Here is a 14,063-nt window from a genome sequence, read left to right as displayed (position 1 = left end):
GAAGGTCTGGTCTAACGGAAGAGTCCACGGTTGGCAAGAGGCCATCCGGACAAGATCCGCATACAAAACCTGTAAGGCCATGCCGGAGCTACCAGCAGAACAAACGAGCATTCCTTCAGAATCTTGGAGATTACTCTTGGAAGAAAAACTAGAGGCGGAAAGATATAGGCAGGATGATACTTCCAAGGAAGTGATAATGCATCCACTGCCTCCGCCTAAGGATCCCGGGATCTGGACAGATATCTGGGAAGTTTCTTGTTTAGATGAGACGCCATCAGATCTATTTCTGGAAGTTCCCACATTTGAACAACCTGAAGAAATACCTCTGGGTGAAGAGACCATTCGCCCGGATGCAACGTTTGGCGACTGAGATAATCCGCTTCCCAATTGTCTACACCTGGGATATGAACCGCAGAGATTAGACAGGAGCTGGAGTCCGTCCAAACCAAAAAATTCGAGATACTTCTTTCATAGCCAGAGGACTGTGAGTCGCTCCTTGATGATTGATGTATGCCACAGTTGTGACATTGTCTGTCTGAAAACAAATGAACGATTCTCTCTACAGAAGAGGCCAAAACTGAAGAGCTCTGAAAATTGCACGGAGTTCCAAAATATTTATCGGTAATCTCACCTCCTGAGATTCCCAAACTCCTTGTGCCGACAGAGATCCCCACACAGCTCCCCAACCTGTGAGACTTGTATCTGTTGAAATTACAGTCCAGGTCGGAAGCACAAAAGAAGCCCCCTGAATTAAACGATGGTGATCTGTCCACCACGTTAGAGAGTGTCGAACAATCGGTTTTAAAGATATAAATTGAAATATCTTTGTGTAATCCTTGCACCATTGATTCAGCATACAGAGCTGAAGAGGTCGCATGTGAAAAACGAGCAAAGGGGATTGCGTCCAATGCAGCAGTCATAAGACCTAGAATTTCCATGCATAAGGTTACCGAAGGGAAAGATTGTGACTGAAGGTTTCGACAAGCTGAAAACAATTTTAGACGTCTCTTGTCTGTTAAAGACAGAGTCATGGACACTGAATCTATCTGGAAACCCAGAAAGGTTACCCTTGACTGAGGAATCAATGAACTTTTTGGTAAATTGATCCTCCAACCATGATCTTGAAGAAACAACACAAGTCGAATCGCATGAGATTCTTCGAATGAGAAGACTGAGCAAATACCAAGATAATCGTCCAAATAAGGAAATACCAAAGCCCTGTTCTCTGAATACAGAAAGAAGGGCACCGAGAATCTTTGAAAAAAATTCTTGGAACTGGGGCTAGGCCAAACGGTAGAGCCACAAAACTGGTAATGCTTGTCTAAAAAGAGAATCTCAGACACTAAAAGTGATCTGAATGAATCGGAATATGCAGATACACATCCTGCAAATCTATTGTAGACATAAAATGCCCTTGCTAAACAAAAGGCAGAATAGTCCTACAGTAACCATCTTGAATGTTGGTATACATAACGATTCAATATTGATAGATCCGGAACTGGTCTGAAGGAATTGACCTTCTTTGGTACAATGAAGAGATAAAATAAAACCCTAGCCCCTGTTCCAGAACTGGAACTGGCATAATTACTCCAGCCAACTCTAGATCTGAAACACATTTCAGAAATGCTGAGCCTTGCTGTGTTAACTGGGACACGGGAAAGAAAAAAATCTCTTAGCAGGAGGCCTTTAACTGAAGCCAATTCTGTATCTTTCTGAAACAATGTTCTGAAACCAGAGATTGAGAACGGAATTGATCCAAACTCCTTTGAAGAAAACGTAATCTGCCCCATACCAGCTGAACTGGAAAAAAGGGCCGCACCTTCATGGGTACTTAGGAGCTGACTATAGGTTTCTATAAGGCTTGGATATATTCCAAACTGGAAATAGTTTCCAAACTGATACCACTCCTGAGGATGAAGGATCAGGCTTTTGTTCCTTATTATGAGAAAAAGAACGAAAAAAATGATTATTACCCTGGAAAGAAAGGGAAAAACAAAGTTAACTTAGAAGACATATCAGCATTCCAAGTTAAATCCATAAAGCTTTTCTAGCTAAAATGGCTAGAGACATATACCTGACATCAACTCAAATGATATCAAAAGATGGTATCACCAATAAAATTATTAGCATGTTATAGAATAAAAATAATGCTATAAAATTATGATCTGTTACTTGTTGCGCTAAAACTTCTAACCAAAAAGATGAAGCTGCAGCAACATCCGGTAAAAATATAGCAGGTCTAAGAAGATTACCTAAACATAAGTAAACTTTTCTTAGAAAGGATTCAATTTTCTTATCTAAAGGATCCTTAAATTTAGTACTATCTGCCGTAAGAATAGTAGTACATTTTAGCAGGAATAGAGACAGCCCCAAACCTTAGGGATTTTGTCCCAAAAAAACTCTAATCTGTCAGATGGCACAGAATATAATTGCTTAAACGTTTAGAAGGAGTAAAAGAATTACCCAAATTATTCCATTCCCTGGAAATTACTTCAGAAAAAGCATCAGGGAGATTAAACACTTCTGGAATAAATACAGGAGATTTAAAAACCCTATTTAAACGTTTAGATTTAGTATCAAGAGGACCAGAATCCTCTATATCTAAAGCAATTAATACTTCTTTAAATAAAGAACGAATAAATTCCATCTTGAACAAATACAAAGATTTAACAGCATCAACCTCTGAGACAGAAACTTCTGAACCAGAAGAACCATTATCAGTATCAGAACGATGATGTTCATTTAAAAATTCATCTGAAAAAAGAGAAGTTTTAAAAGACTTTTATGTAAACTAGAAGGAGAAATAACAGACATAGCCTTCTAAATGGATTTAAAAAATAAAATCTCTTATGTTTATCAGGAACACTCTGAAAATTAAATGTTGACGGAACAGCAACAGGTAATATAACAGTACTAAAGGAAATTTTATCTGCATTAATAAGTTTGTCATGACATGCAATACAAACAACAGCTGGAGAAACAGATAACAAAAATTTATAGCAGATACACTTAGCTTGGTAGCTCCAGCCCCGGGCAGTGATTTTCCTGAGGTAACTTCTGACTCAGTTGCAACGTGGAACATCTTGCAATATGTAATAGAAAAAACAACATATAAAGCAAATTGATCAAAATCCTTAAATGACAGTTTCAGGAATGGGAAAAAAATGCCAGTGAACAAGCTTCTAGCAACCAGAAGCAATAAATAATGAGACTTAAATAATGTGGAGACAAAAGCGACGCCCATATTTTTTTAGCGCCAAACAAGACGCCCACATTATTTGGCGCCGAAATGCTTTTGGCGCCAAAAATGACGCCACATCCGGAACGCCGACATTTTTGGCGCAAAATAACGTCAAAAAAATGACGCAACTTCCGGCGACACGTATGACGCCGGAAACGGAAAAGAATTTTTGCGCCAAAAAAGTCAGCGCCAAGAATGACGCAATAAAATGAAGCATTTTCAGCCCCCGCGAGCCTAACAGCCCACAGGGAAAAAAGAGTCAAATTTTTGAAGGTAAGAAAAAATGATCAATTGAAATGCATTATCCCAAATATGAAACTGACTGTCTGAAAAATAAGGAAAGTTGAACATTCTGAGTCAAGGCAAATAAATGTTTGAATACATATATTTAGAACTTTATAAACAAAGTGCCCAACCATAGCTTAGAGTGTCACAGAAAATAAGATTTACTTACCCCAGGACACTCATCTACATGTTTGTAGAAAGCCAAACCAGTACTGAAACGAGAATCAGCAGAGGTAATGGTATATATAAGAGTATATCGTCGATCTGAAAAGGGAGGTAAGAGATGAATCTCTACGACCGATAACAGAGAACCTATGAAATAGACCCCGTAGAAGGAGATCACTGCATTCAAATAGGCAATACTCTCCTCACATCCCTCTGACATTCACTGCACGCTGAGAGGAAAACCGGGCTCCAACTTGCTGCGGAGCGCATATCAACGTAGAATCTAGCACAAACTTACTTCACCACCTCCATCGGAGGCAAAGTTTGTAAAACTGAATGAATTGTGGGTGTGGTGAGGGGTGTATTTATAGGCATTTTAAGGTTTGGGAAACTTTGCCCCTCCTGGAAGGAATGTATATCCCATACGTCACTAGCTCATGGACTCTTGCTAATTACATGAAAGAAATATATATATATATATATATATATATAAGTTACTGAAAGCAGATTTACACAGGGTATTAATGCTGACTGTACACAAAGTTCTAATGCTGCACATATGTTTAAATAATGTATTTTATTTAGCCTACATCATGATGACGTGACCGAGTGTAGCATACACCAAGTAACAAACACTTTTATAGAATTACAATACACAGACACTGACCACATTAAATCAAAAAATGTTCTGCCTATACCTTGACTTTTAGGTAACTGCTTGGATCTGAAGCTCGAGGAAAGGTTGACAGCTGAAAAGTTGATTGCTGTTGTAGAGAAGGCCATAGATCCCAAATCTTTCCTCCTTTTTCCAGTAGCAATATCATCAGGACCCTCCAGATTCTCAGCACTACCTGTCCACTGTCCACCTGCCAGGACCATGGACTGCACCAGATCATTCATGGCTGGGATGCAAATGAAAGCAAATGAATCAGCATGATAGGCGTGCCTCATGTTACCAGCATTGGGTTGATAGCTGTCCAAGCATTAAAAGCATACTGCAGGTCAAAAATAAACTACAAAATCACAATCACAAATTTGGGTTATGACATGCACCCTGTATAAGGTGATGAGTATGGGTGATAAATGCTTTGGTTTTTATTTGCACATCCATGGTGGCAACCGCACACTTTAAGCCTGCTGCGGAGGTTGGCCATGCTACTGCAGAAATGACGAGCAGCATAGCTTTCCAGGAAGTTATGTCGCTTAAGAATGGCTAAATGGTATGATGTGGTGAATTTAGCAGAAACACAATCATGTTATTCCTTCTGCTGCCAAAGAGAACGCAACGCACTGCAATGTATTGCGCAACTCTTTGATAACAAGAGGGTTCCATGTCAGCAATGGAAAAGAGAGGTCGATGGCCAGAGCAGGGTACTGTAAGAATACTGAATTTTGTTAAAAAGATCTGAAAAAAATGGCACTTCATAAACTGCATCATTTGTAAGACAGTGATAACCCCAATATTAAATTATAGGTGTTTCTTTAATATAGGTTAGTTTTGTAAGCTGCAAATTGAAAAAGCTCTAAAAAAACAACTTAGAATGACTAAATACCTTATATCTGTACATGGAAATTTGCCTGAGCGTTTAGCTATAATGCTACTTGTACTTAGTGCCACCGCTAAAGCTTAGTCTCACAGTAGCAGGACTTGCATAAGCAGAGCAGTCCAGGGAGAGTTTAGTGCATAATTAGTAATGGAAGGCAGTGCAGCTAGCTGAAAGAAGCTGAACTGGTTTAAAGTCTTACACACGGATCGGCGGTAGAGAGCCTTCACTTTGTCTTTATCCTTCGGTCTGTTCCTCATAAAGGGCAGTCTTTTCAGTGCAACCACTTATGTCACAGCATGGGAAGAAAAGTATAATTGTAAAAGTAAAATAAAACAGGAAAAAACAAAGAAATGAAAGAAAGAAAGAAAAAAAAAGGGAGAAGAACACATGGAAGAAGTTAAATGCTGAAAACGAAAGACAGAGATGAATATGTCCAAATTGTAACTAAGCATGCTTACTTATATCAGACTATAGGCATGCAGTGAGTATGACATGACACTGGCCTTGCACAGACAACACACACTAGTGAGTAAAGACCTCAGCTAACAAGGTCCAAACCTCCTTCCAGATCATTTATTAACCCTCAGTATATAATTAAAATTATAATAAATGTAATTTGGTTAGGTGTGTGTGCTCAGATAAAACATTGTTTATATTTAAATGTTAAAGGGACAGTAAAATCATAATTAGACATTCAGAATTCAGATAGAGAATACAATTTTAAACAACTTTACAATGTACTTCTATTTGCTTCCTTCTCTTGTTATCCTTTGCTGAAAGGTTTATCTAGGTAAGCTCAGGAGCAGCAAAGAACCTAGGTTCTAGCTGCTGATTGGTGGCTGCATAGATATAACATTGTCATTGGCTCACCCAAGTGTTCAGTTCGAAAACAGCAGTGCATTGCTGCTCCTTCAACAAATGATACAAAGAGAATGAAGGAAATTAGATAATAGAAGTAATTTGGAAAGTTGTTTAAAATTGTATGTTCTACCTAAATCATGAAAGAAATTTTTTTGGGTTTCATTTAAGTGTGCATTTAAAAACGTTCTTAGTTACTACTGAGACCTAGCAGAAGGCATATTTGCATAGCCACTAATCACCAGCAAGCTCCCAGTAGTGCACTGTTGCTTCACAGCCTACCTAGGTATGCTTTTCAGTATAGGATACCAAGAGAATTAAGTAAATTTGAAAGTCTCTTAAGATTGCATGTGCTATCTGAACCAAGTTTAATTTTGATGTAGCTATAAAGGTCAACCCTTGTTTTGGTTAAAGGGGCAGTAAACCTGATAAACACTTCCTACTAATGTCCATTGGCTGATAAGCACTTCCTACTAATGTCCATTGGCTGATAAGCACTTCCTACTAATGTCCATTGGCTGATAAGCACTTCCTACTAATGTTTATTGACTGATAAGCACTTCCTATTAATGTTTATTGGCTGATAAACACTTCCTACTAATGTCCATTGGCTGATAAGCACGTCCTACTAATGTCCATTGGCTGATAAGCACTTCCTACTAATGTCCATTGGCTGATAAGCACTTCCTACTAATGTCCATTGGCTGATAAGCACTTCCTACTAATGTCCATTGGCTGATAAGCACTTCCTACTAATGTCCATTGGCAGATAAGCATGTCCTACTAATGTCCATTGGCTGATAAGCACTTCCTACTAATGTCCATTGGCTGATAAGCACTTCCTACTAATGTCCATTGGCAGATAAGCATGTCCTACTAATGTCCATTGGCTGATAAGCACTTCCTACTAATGTCCATTGGCAGATAAGCACGTCCTACTAATGTTTATTGGCTGATAAGCACTTCCTATTGATGCTTATTGAGCATTCATAGAAAATACCAATAAGCCAACAAACATAAAATGGGAGATAAATTCATAGAAGTGTTTATTAAACAAGGACTTGCATGTATCTAAATACAGTCAGCTGTCACCTTCTACTGGTCATGTTCAGTTGGCAGATTTTAGTAAAGGTATAGATTCCCTGCTGTAATATTCACTCTTTACAAGCACCATGTATGCACATATTATGCAGTTTACTAGGTCTCTTTAACCTCTACACAGGTAACATTTTTCAACAGGGGCAGAACAATTACAGTTCTAAAATAAGAGACCCTTAAAGATTGAAGACGCTCTTCCTACCATCCAGTCATGACTATTTCTAACATATCAATCAAGATGCAACCACACAGCAGTGTTTACATCCGCAGAGAATTTAACATATAACAGTAGTAGGAGATGCAGCCAATGCACTTAATAATATATATGTTGCTCCTAATAATAATTTCATATGAAAGACAGAAAATTTTGCTTTTAAAAACCAAAAGCTTCTTCAGTAATAAACATTTTATTGGTACTGTATTCACGCTCTTGGTATGCACATTCTGATTGGTAGAGATGCACAGTCCGACAGTCCCTTTAATACAAACAATAGTATGTGTATGTACCTTCATGAGTAACATATAGGTTTGGCACTTGAATGCACACATAATTTTGAAGGTGATACAAATTCAAGGATAATGCTGATCAGAGATGGAGACAGATTACACAGAAACAAACAAAGGAATGCCACAGAATGACACAGGAGAAAACAGGCCAAGACAAAATACAAATATGGAAAAACATGGGGACTGCATTCGGATTATTTAAAAAAAAAAAATCAGATTAACAGTGGCAGCTTCCAGATGTTTGTGCTTTTTTTAAAAAAAAAAATAGGTATTTTTTTGTGATCTCTAATTCCCTTGTGCTATCTTCTTAAAAGGCTTAGATTGTGTGTAAATTATTTGCTTTGTCCATATTTACAGAGGGTGGCAGGAATTACAGTGGCATTTCCCTATGCTATTAAAGGGATACAAAACCCAAAAATGTTCTTGTGTGATTCAGACAGCTTACAATTTTTTTAAAAGTTTATTTTTTTTCTGTAATCACATTTGCTTAGTTTCCAAAGTATTCTTTGCTGAAGACATGCCTAGGGATGTGTCTGGAGTACTACGTGGCAGGAAATAGCGCTGCCCGCTCTTGCAAATGGATAACATAGTGCTGATATATAATGCTCCAAACACATGCACATGCCTAAGCTTACGCCCTGCTTTTCAACAAAAGATACAAAGAGAACAAAGAAAACTTGATAATAGGAGTAAATTGCAAAGTTGTATGAAATTGCATGTTCTGTCTGAATAATGAAAGAAAAATATGGGGTTTCATGTCCCTTTAATCCATCATCTAACAATGCACATGTGTGGATAAATTGTTCAAAGTGTACGGAGCTTAATTGTTAAAGGGACTATTTAATTAGAACTTTTTATTTATTTTCTTACTATTTGTTTAATCCAAGAAGAAATGAGTAAATACGCAGTTAAAGTTATGCAAAATAGTGATTCAGAGGATCCAAACACTCCGTATATAGCCCCAGTAACACAATATGCAGAGATGTTGTGTAAAACCTATTGTTTATTAAAGTCAATTAAAATACTTCAGCAATAACAACAGCTCAAGAGACTGGTACATTACCACCATCTGAGAAGTGTTTTTGTATCATCTGATTTATTATTTTGCAATTCCTAGTCAGTAAGACAAGGCTACAACTTTATTTGGATTTGAGCTGTCTGAGGAACAAGATACTTGTTTTGGATAATTTTGTGGATTACAATATATTTTAGTTACACGTTATTCACCCAGTGCGCTCCCTTGCTGCTCTAGAAGAGAAAATAACCAGTGAGCCAATGAAAAAACATAATTTATGTAAGAACTTACCTGATAAATTCATTTCTTTCATATTAGCAAGAGTCCATGAGCTAGTGACTTATGGGATATACATTCCTACCAGGAGGGGCAAAGTTTCCCAAACCTCAAAATGCCTATAAATACACCCCTCACCACACCCACAAATCAGTTTAACGAATAGCCAAGAAGTGGGGTGATAAGAAAAAAGTGCGAAAGCATAAAAAATAAGGAATTGGAATAATTGTGCTTTATACAAAAAAATCATAACCACCACAAAAAGGGTGGGCCTCATGGACTCTTGCTAATATGAAAGAAATGAATTTATCAGGTAAGTTCTTACATAAATTATGTTTTCTTTCATGTAATTAGCAAGAGTCCATGAGCTAGTGACGTATGGGATAATGACTACCCAAGATGTGGATCTTTCCACGCAAGAGTCACTAGAGAGGGAGGGATAAAATAAAGACAGCCAATTCCGCTGAAAAATAATCCACACCCAAAATAAAGTTTAAACTTTATAATGAAAAAAACTGAAAACATAAGCAGAAGATTCAAACTGAAACAGCTGCCTGAAGTACTTTTCTACCAAAAACAGCTTCAGAAGAAGAAAACACATCAAAATGGTAGAATTTAGTAAAAGTATGCAAAGAAGACCAAGTTGCTGCTTTGCAAATCTGATCAACCGAAGCTTCATTCCTAAACGCCCAGGAAGTAGAAACTGACCTAGTAGAATGAGCTGTAATCCTTTGAGGCGGAGTTTTACCCGACTCGACATAAGCATGATGAATTAAAGATTTCAACCAAGATGCCAAAGAAATGGCAGAGGCCTTCTGACCTTTCCTAGAACCGGAAAAGATAACAAATAGACTAGAAGTCTTTCGGAAATTCTTAGTAGCTTCAACATAATATTTCAAAGCTCTAACTACATCCAAAGAATGCAATGATTTCTCCTTAGAATTCTTAGGATTAGGACATAATGAAGGAACCACAATTTCTCTACTAATGTTGTTGGAATTCACAACCTTAGGTAAAAATTCAAAAGAAGTTCGCAACACCGCCTTATCCTGATGAAAAATCAGAAAAATAGACTCACAAGAAAGAGCAGATAATTCAGAAACTCTTCTGGCAGAAGAGATGGCCAAAAGGAACAAAACTTTCCAAGAAAGTAATTTAATGTCCAATGAATGCATAGGTTCAAACGGAGGAGCTTGAAGAGCCCCCAGAACCAAATTCAAACTCCAAGGAGGAGAAATTGACTTAATGACAGGTTTTATACGAACCAAAGCTTGTACAAAACAATGAATATAAGGAAGATTAGCAATCTTTCTGTGAAAAAGAACAGAAAGAGCAGAGATTTGTCCTTTCAAGGAACTTGCAGACAAACCTTTCTCCAAACCATCCTGAAGAAACTGTAAAATTCTCGGAATTCTAAAAGAATGCCAGGAAAAATGATGAGAAAGACACCAAGAAATATAAGTCTTCCAGACTCTATAATATATCTCCCTAGATACAGATTTACGAGCCTGTAACATAGTATTAATCACAGAGTCAGAGAAACTTCTTTGACTAAGAATCAAGCGTTCAATCTCCATACCTTTAAATTTAAGGATTTGAGATCCTGATGGAAAAAAGGACCTTGCGACAGAAGGTCTGGTCTTAACGGAAGAGTCCACGGTTGTCAAGAGGCCATCCGGACAAGATCCGCATACCAAAACCTGTGAGGCCATGCTGGAGCTACCAGCAGAACAAACGAGCATTCCTTCAGAATCTTGGAGATCACTCTTGGAAGAAGAACTAGAGGCGGAAAGATATAAGCAGGATGATACTTCCAAGGAAGTGACAATGCATCCACTGCTTCCACTTGAGGATCCCTGTATCTGGACAGATACCTGGGAAGTTTCTTGTTTAGATGAGAGGCCATCAGATCTATTTCTGGAAGTCCCCACATTTGGACAATCTGAAGAAATACCTCTGGGTGAAGAGACCATTCGCCCGGATGCAACGTTTGGCGACTGAGATAATCCGCTTCCCAATTGTCTATACCTGGGATATGAACCGCAGAAACTAGACAGGAGCTGGATTCCGCCCAAACCAGAATTCGAGATACTTCTTTCATAGCCAGAGGGCTGTGAGTCCCTCCTTGATGATTGATGTATGCCACAGATGTGACATTGTCTGTCTGAAAACAAATGAACGATTCTCTCTTTAGAAGAGGCCAAGACTGAAGAGCTCTGAAAATTGCACGGAGTTCCAAAATATTGATCGGTAATCTCACCTCCTGAGATTCCCAAACCCCTTGTGCCGTCAGATACCCCCACACAGCTCCCCAACCTGTAAGACTTGCATCTGTTGAGATTACAGTCCAGGTCGGAAGAACAAAAGAAGCCCCCTGAACTAAACGATGGTGATCTGTCCACCACGTCAGAGAGTGTCGTACAATCGGTTTTAAAGATATTCATTGAGATATCTTTGTGTAATCCCTGCACCACTGGTTCAGCATACAGAGCTGAAGAGGTCGCATGTGAAAACGAGCAAAGGGGATCGCGTCCGATGCAGCAGTCATAAGACCTAGAATTTCCATGCATAAGGCTACCGAAGGGAATGATTGTGACTGAAGGTTTCGACAAGCTGATATCAATTTTAGACGTCTCTTGTCTGTCAAAGATAGAGTCATGGACACTGAATCTATCTGGAAACCCAAAAAGGTTACCCTTGTCTGAGGAATCAATGAACTTTTTAGTAAATTGATCCTCCAACCATGATCTTGAAGAAACAACACAAGTTGATTCGTATGAGATTCTGCTAAATGTGAAGACTGAGCAAGTACCAAGATATCGTCCAAATAAGGAAATACCACAATACCCTGTTCTCTGATTACAGACAGAAGGGCACCGAGAACCTTTGTAAAAATTCTTGGAGCTGTTGCTAGGCCAAACGGCAGAGCCACAAACTGGTAATGCTTGTCTAGAAACGAGAATCTCAGAAACTGATAGTGATCTGGATGAATCGGAATATGCAGATATGCATCCTGTAAATCTATTGTAGACATATAATGCCCTTGCTGAACAAAAGGCAGGATAGTCCTTACAGTTACCATTTTGAATGTTGGTATCCTCCTTACATAACGATTCAATATTTTTAGATCCAGAACTGGTCTGAAGGAATTCTCCTTCTTTGGTACAATGAAGAGATTTGAATAAAACCCCAGCCCCTGTTCCAGAACTGGAACTGACATAATTACTCCAGCCAACTCTAGATCTGAAACACATTTCAGAAATGCTTGAGCCTTCGCTGGATTTACTGGGACACGGGAAAGAAAAAATCTCTTTGCAGGAGGCCTTATCTTGAAGCCAATTCTGTACCCTTCTGAAACAATATTCTGAATCCAAAGATTGTGAACGGAATTGATCCAAATTCCTTTGAAAATCTGCCCCCTACCAGCTGAGCTGGAATGAGGGCCGCACCTTCATGTGGACTTAGGAGCTGGCTTTGATTTTCTAAAAGGCTTGTATTTATTCCAGACTGGAGATGGTTTCCAAACTGATACCGTTCCTGAGGATGAAGGATCAGGCTTTTGCTCCTTGTTGTGACGAAAGGAACGAAAACGATTATTAGACCTAAATTTACCTTTAGATTTTTTATCCTGTGGTAAAAAAGTTCCTTTCCCTCCAGTAACAGTTGAGATAATAGAATACAACTGAGAACCAAATAATTTTTTACCCTGGAAAGAAAGGGAAAGCAGAGTAGACTTCCAAGTTTTAAGACATAAAGCTCTTCTAGCTAAAATAGCTAGAGACATATACCTGACATCAACTCTAATGATATCAAAGATGGCATCACAAATAAAATTATTAGCATGTTGAAGAAGAATAATAATGCTATGAGAATTATGATCTGTTACTTGTTGCGCTAAAGCTTCCAACCAAAAAGTTGAAGCTGCAGCAACATCCGCCAAAGATATAGCAGGTCTAAGAAGATTACCTGAACACAAGTAAGCTTTTCTTAGAAAGGATTCAATTTTCCTATCTAAAGGATCCTTAAAGGAAGTACCATCTGCCGTAGGAATGGTAGTACGCTTAGCAAGAGTAGAGACAGCCCCATCAACCTTAGGGATTTTGTCCCAAAATTCTAATCTGTCAGATGGCACAGGATATAATTGCTTAAAACGTTTAGAAGGAGTAAATGAATTACCCAAATTATTCCATTCCCTGGAAATTACTTCAGAAATAGCACCAGGAACAGGAAAAACTTCTGGAATAACTACAGGAGATTTAAAAACCTTATCTAAACGTTTAGATTTAGTATCAAGAGGACCAGAATCCTCAATTTCTAATGCAATTAGGACTTCTTTAAGTAAAGAACGAATAAATTCCATTTTAAATAAATATGAAGATTTATCAGCATCAACCTCTGAGACAGAATCCTCTGAACCAGAAGAGCCATTATCAGAATCAGAATGATGATGTTCATTTAAAAATTCATCTGAAAAATGAGAAGTTTTAAAAAACTTTTTACGTTTACTAGAAGGAGGAATAATAGACATAGCCTTCTTAATGGATTTAGAAACAAAATCTCTTATGTTATCAGGAACACTCTGAGTATTAGATGTTGATGGAACAGCAACAGGTAATGTAACTTTACTAAAGGAAATATTATCTGCATTAACAAGTTTGTCATGACATTCAATACAAACAACAGCTGGAGGAACAGCTACCAAAAGTTTACAGCAGATACACTTAGCTTTGGTAGCTCCAGCACCAGGCAGCGATTTTCCAGAAGTATCTTCTGACTCAGCTTCAACATGGGACATCTTGCAATATGTAATAGAAAAAACAACATATAAAGCAAAATTGATCAAATTCCTTAAATGACAGTTTCAGGAATGGGAAAAAATGCCAGTGAACAAGCTTCTAGCAACCAGAAGCAATAAAAAATGAGACTTAAATAATGTGGAGACAAAAGTGACGCCCATATTTTTTTAGCACCAAATAAGACGCCCACATTATTTGGCGCCTAAATGCTTTTGGCGCCAAAAATGACGCCACATCCGGAACACCGACATTTTTGGCGCAAAAGAACGTCAAAA

At 38.2% G+C, this 14,063-nt stretch overlaps 1 protein-coding gene across 1 annotated transcript in view; it reads right to left on the bottom strand.

Moving 5' to 3' along the window:
* The window catches only part of CCDC88A (coiled-coil domain containing 88A), a 424,707-nt gene that overhangs the window by 39,978 nt on the left and 370,666 nt on the right, over window positions 1–14,063 (bottom strand). The window contains exons 26-27 of the mRNA XM_053712191.1: window positions 5,438–5,521; window positions 4,390–4,593 (exon numbers count right to left, since the gene is read on the bottom strand). Coding sequence (XP_053568166.1) covers window positions 4,390–4,593; window positions 5,438–5,521 — 288 coding nt within the window. The remainder of the gene's footprint in view (window positions 1–4,389; window positions 4,594–5,437; window positions 5,522–14,063) is intronic.

The sequence above is a fragment of the Bombina bombina genome, chromosome 4 (genome assembly GCF_027579735.1).
Source record: "Bombina bombina isolate aBomBom1 chromosome 4, aBomBom1.pri, whole genome shotgun sequence".
Taxonomy (NCBI): Eukaryota; Metazoa; Chordata; class Amphibia; order Anura; family Bombinatoridae; genus Bombina; species Bombina bombina.
Note: the sequence above shows the minus strand (reverse complement) of the source record. Positions and strands in the feature narration are given on the sequence as shown.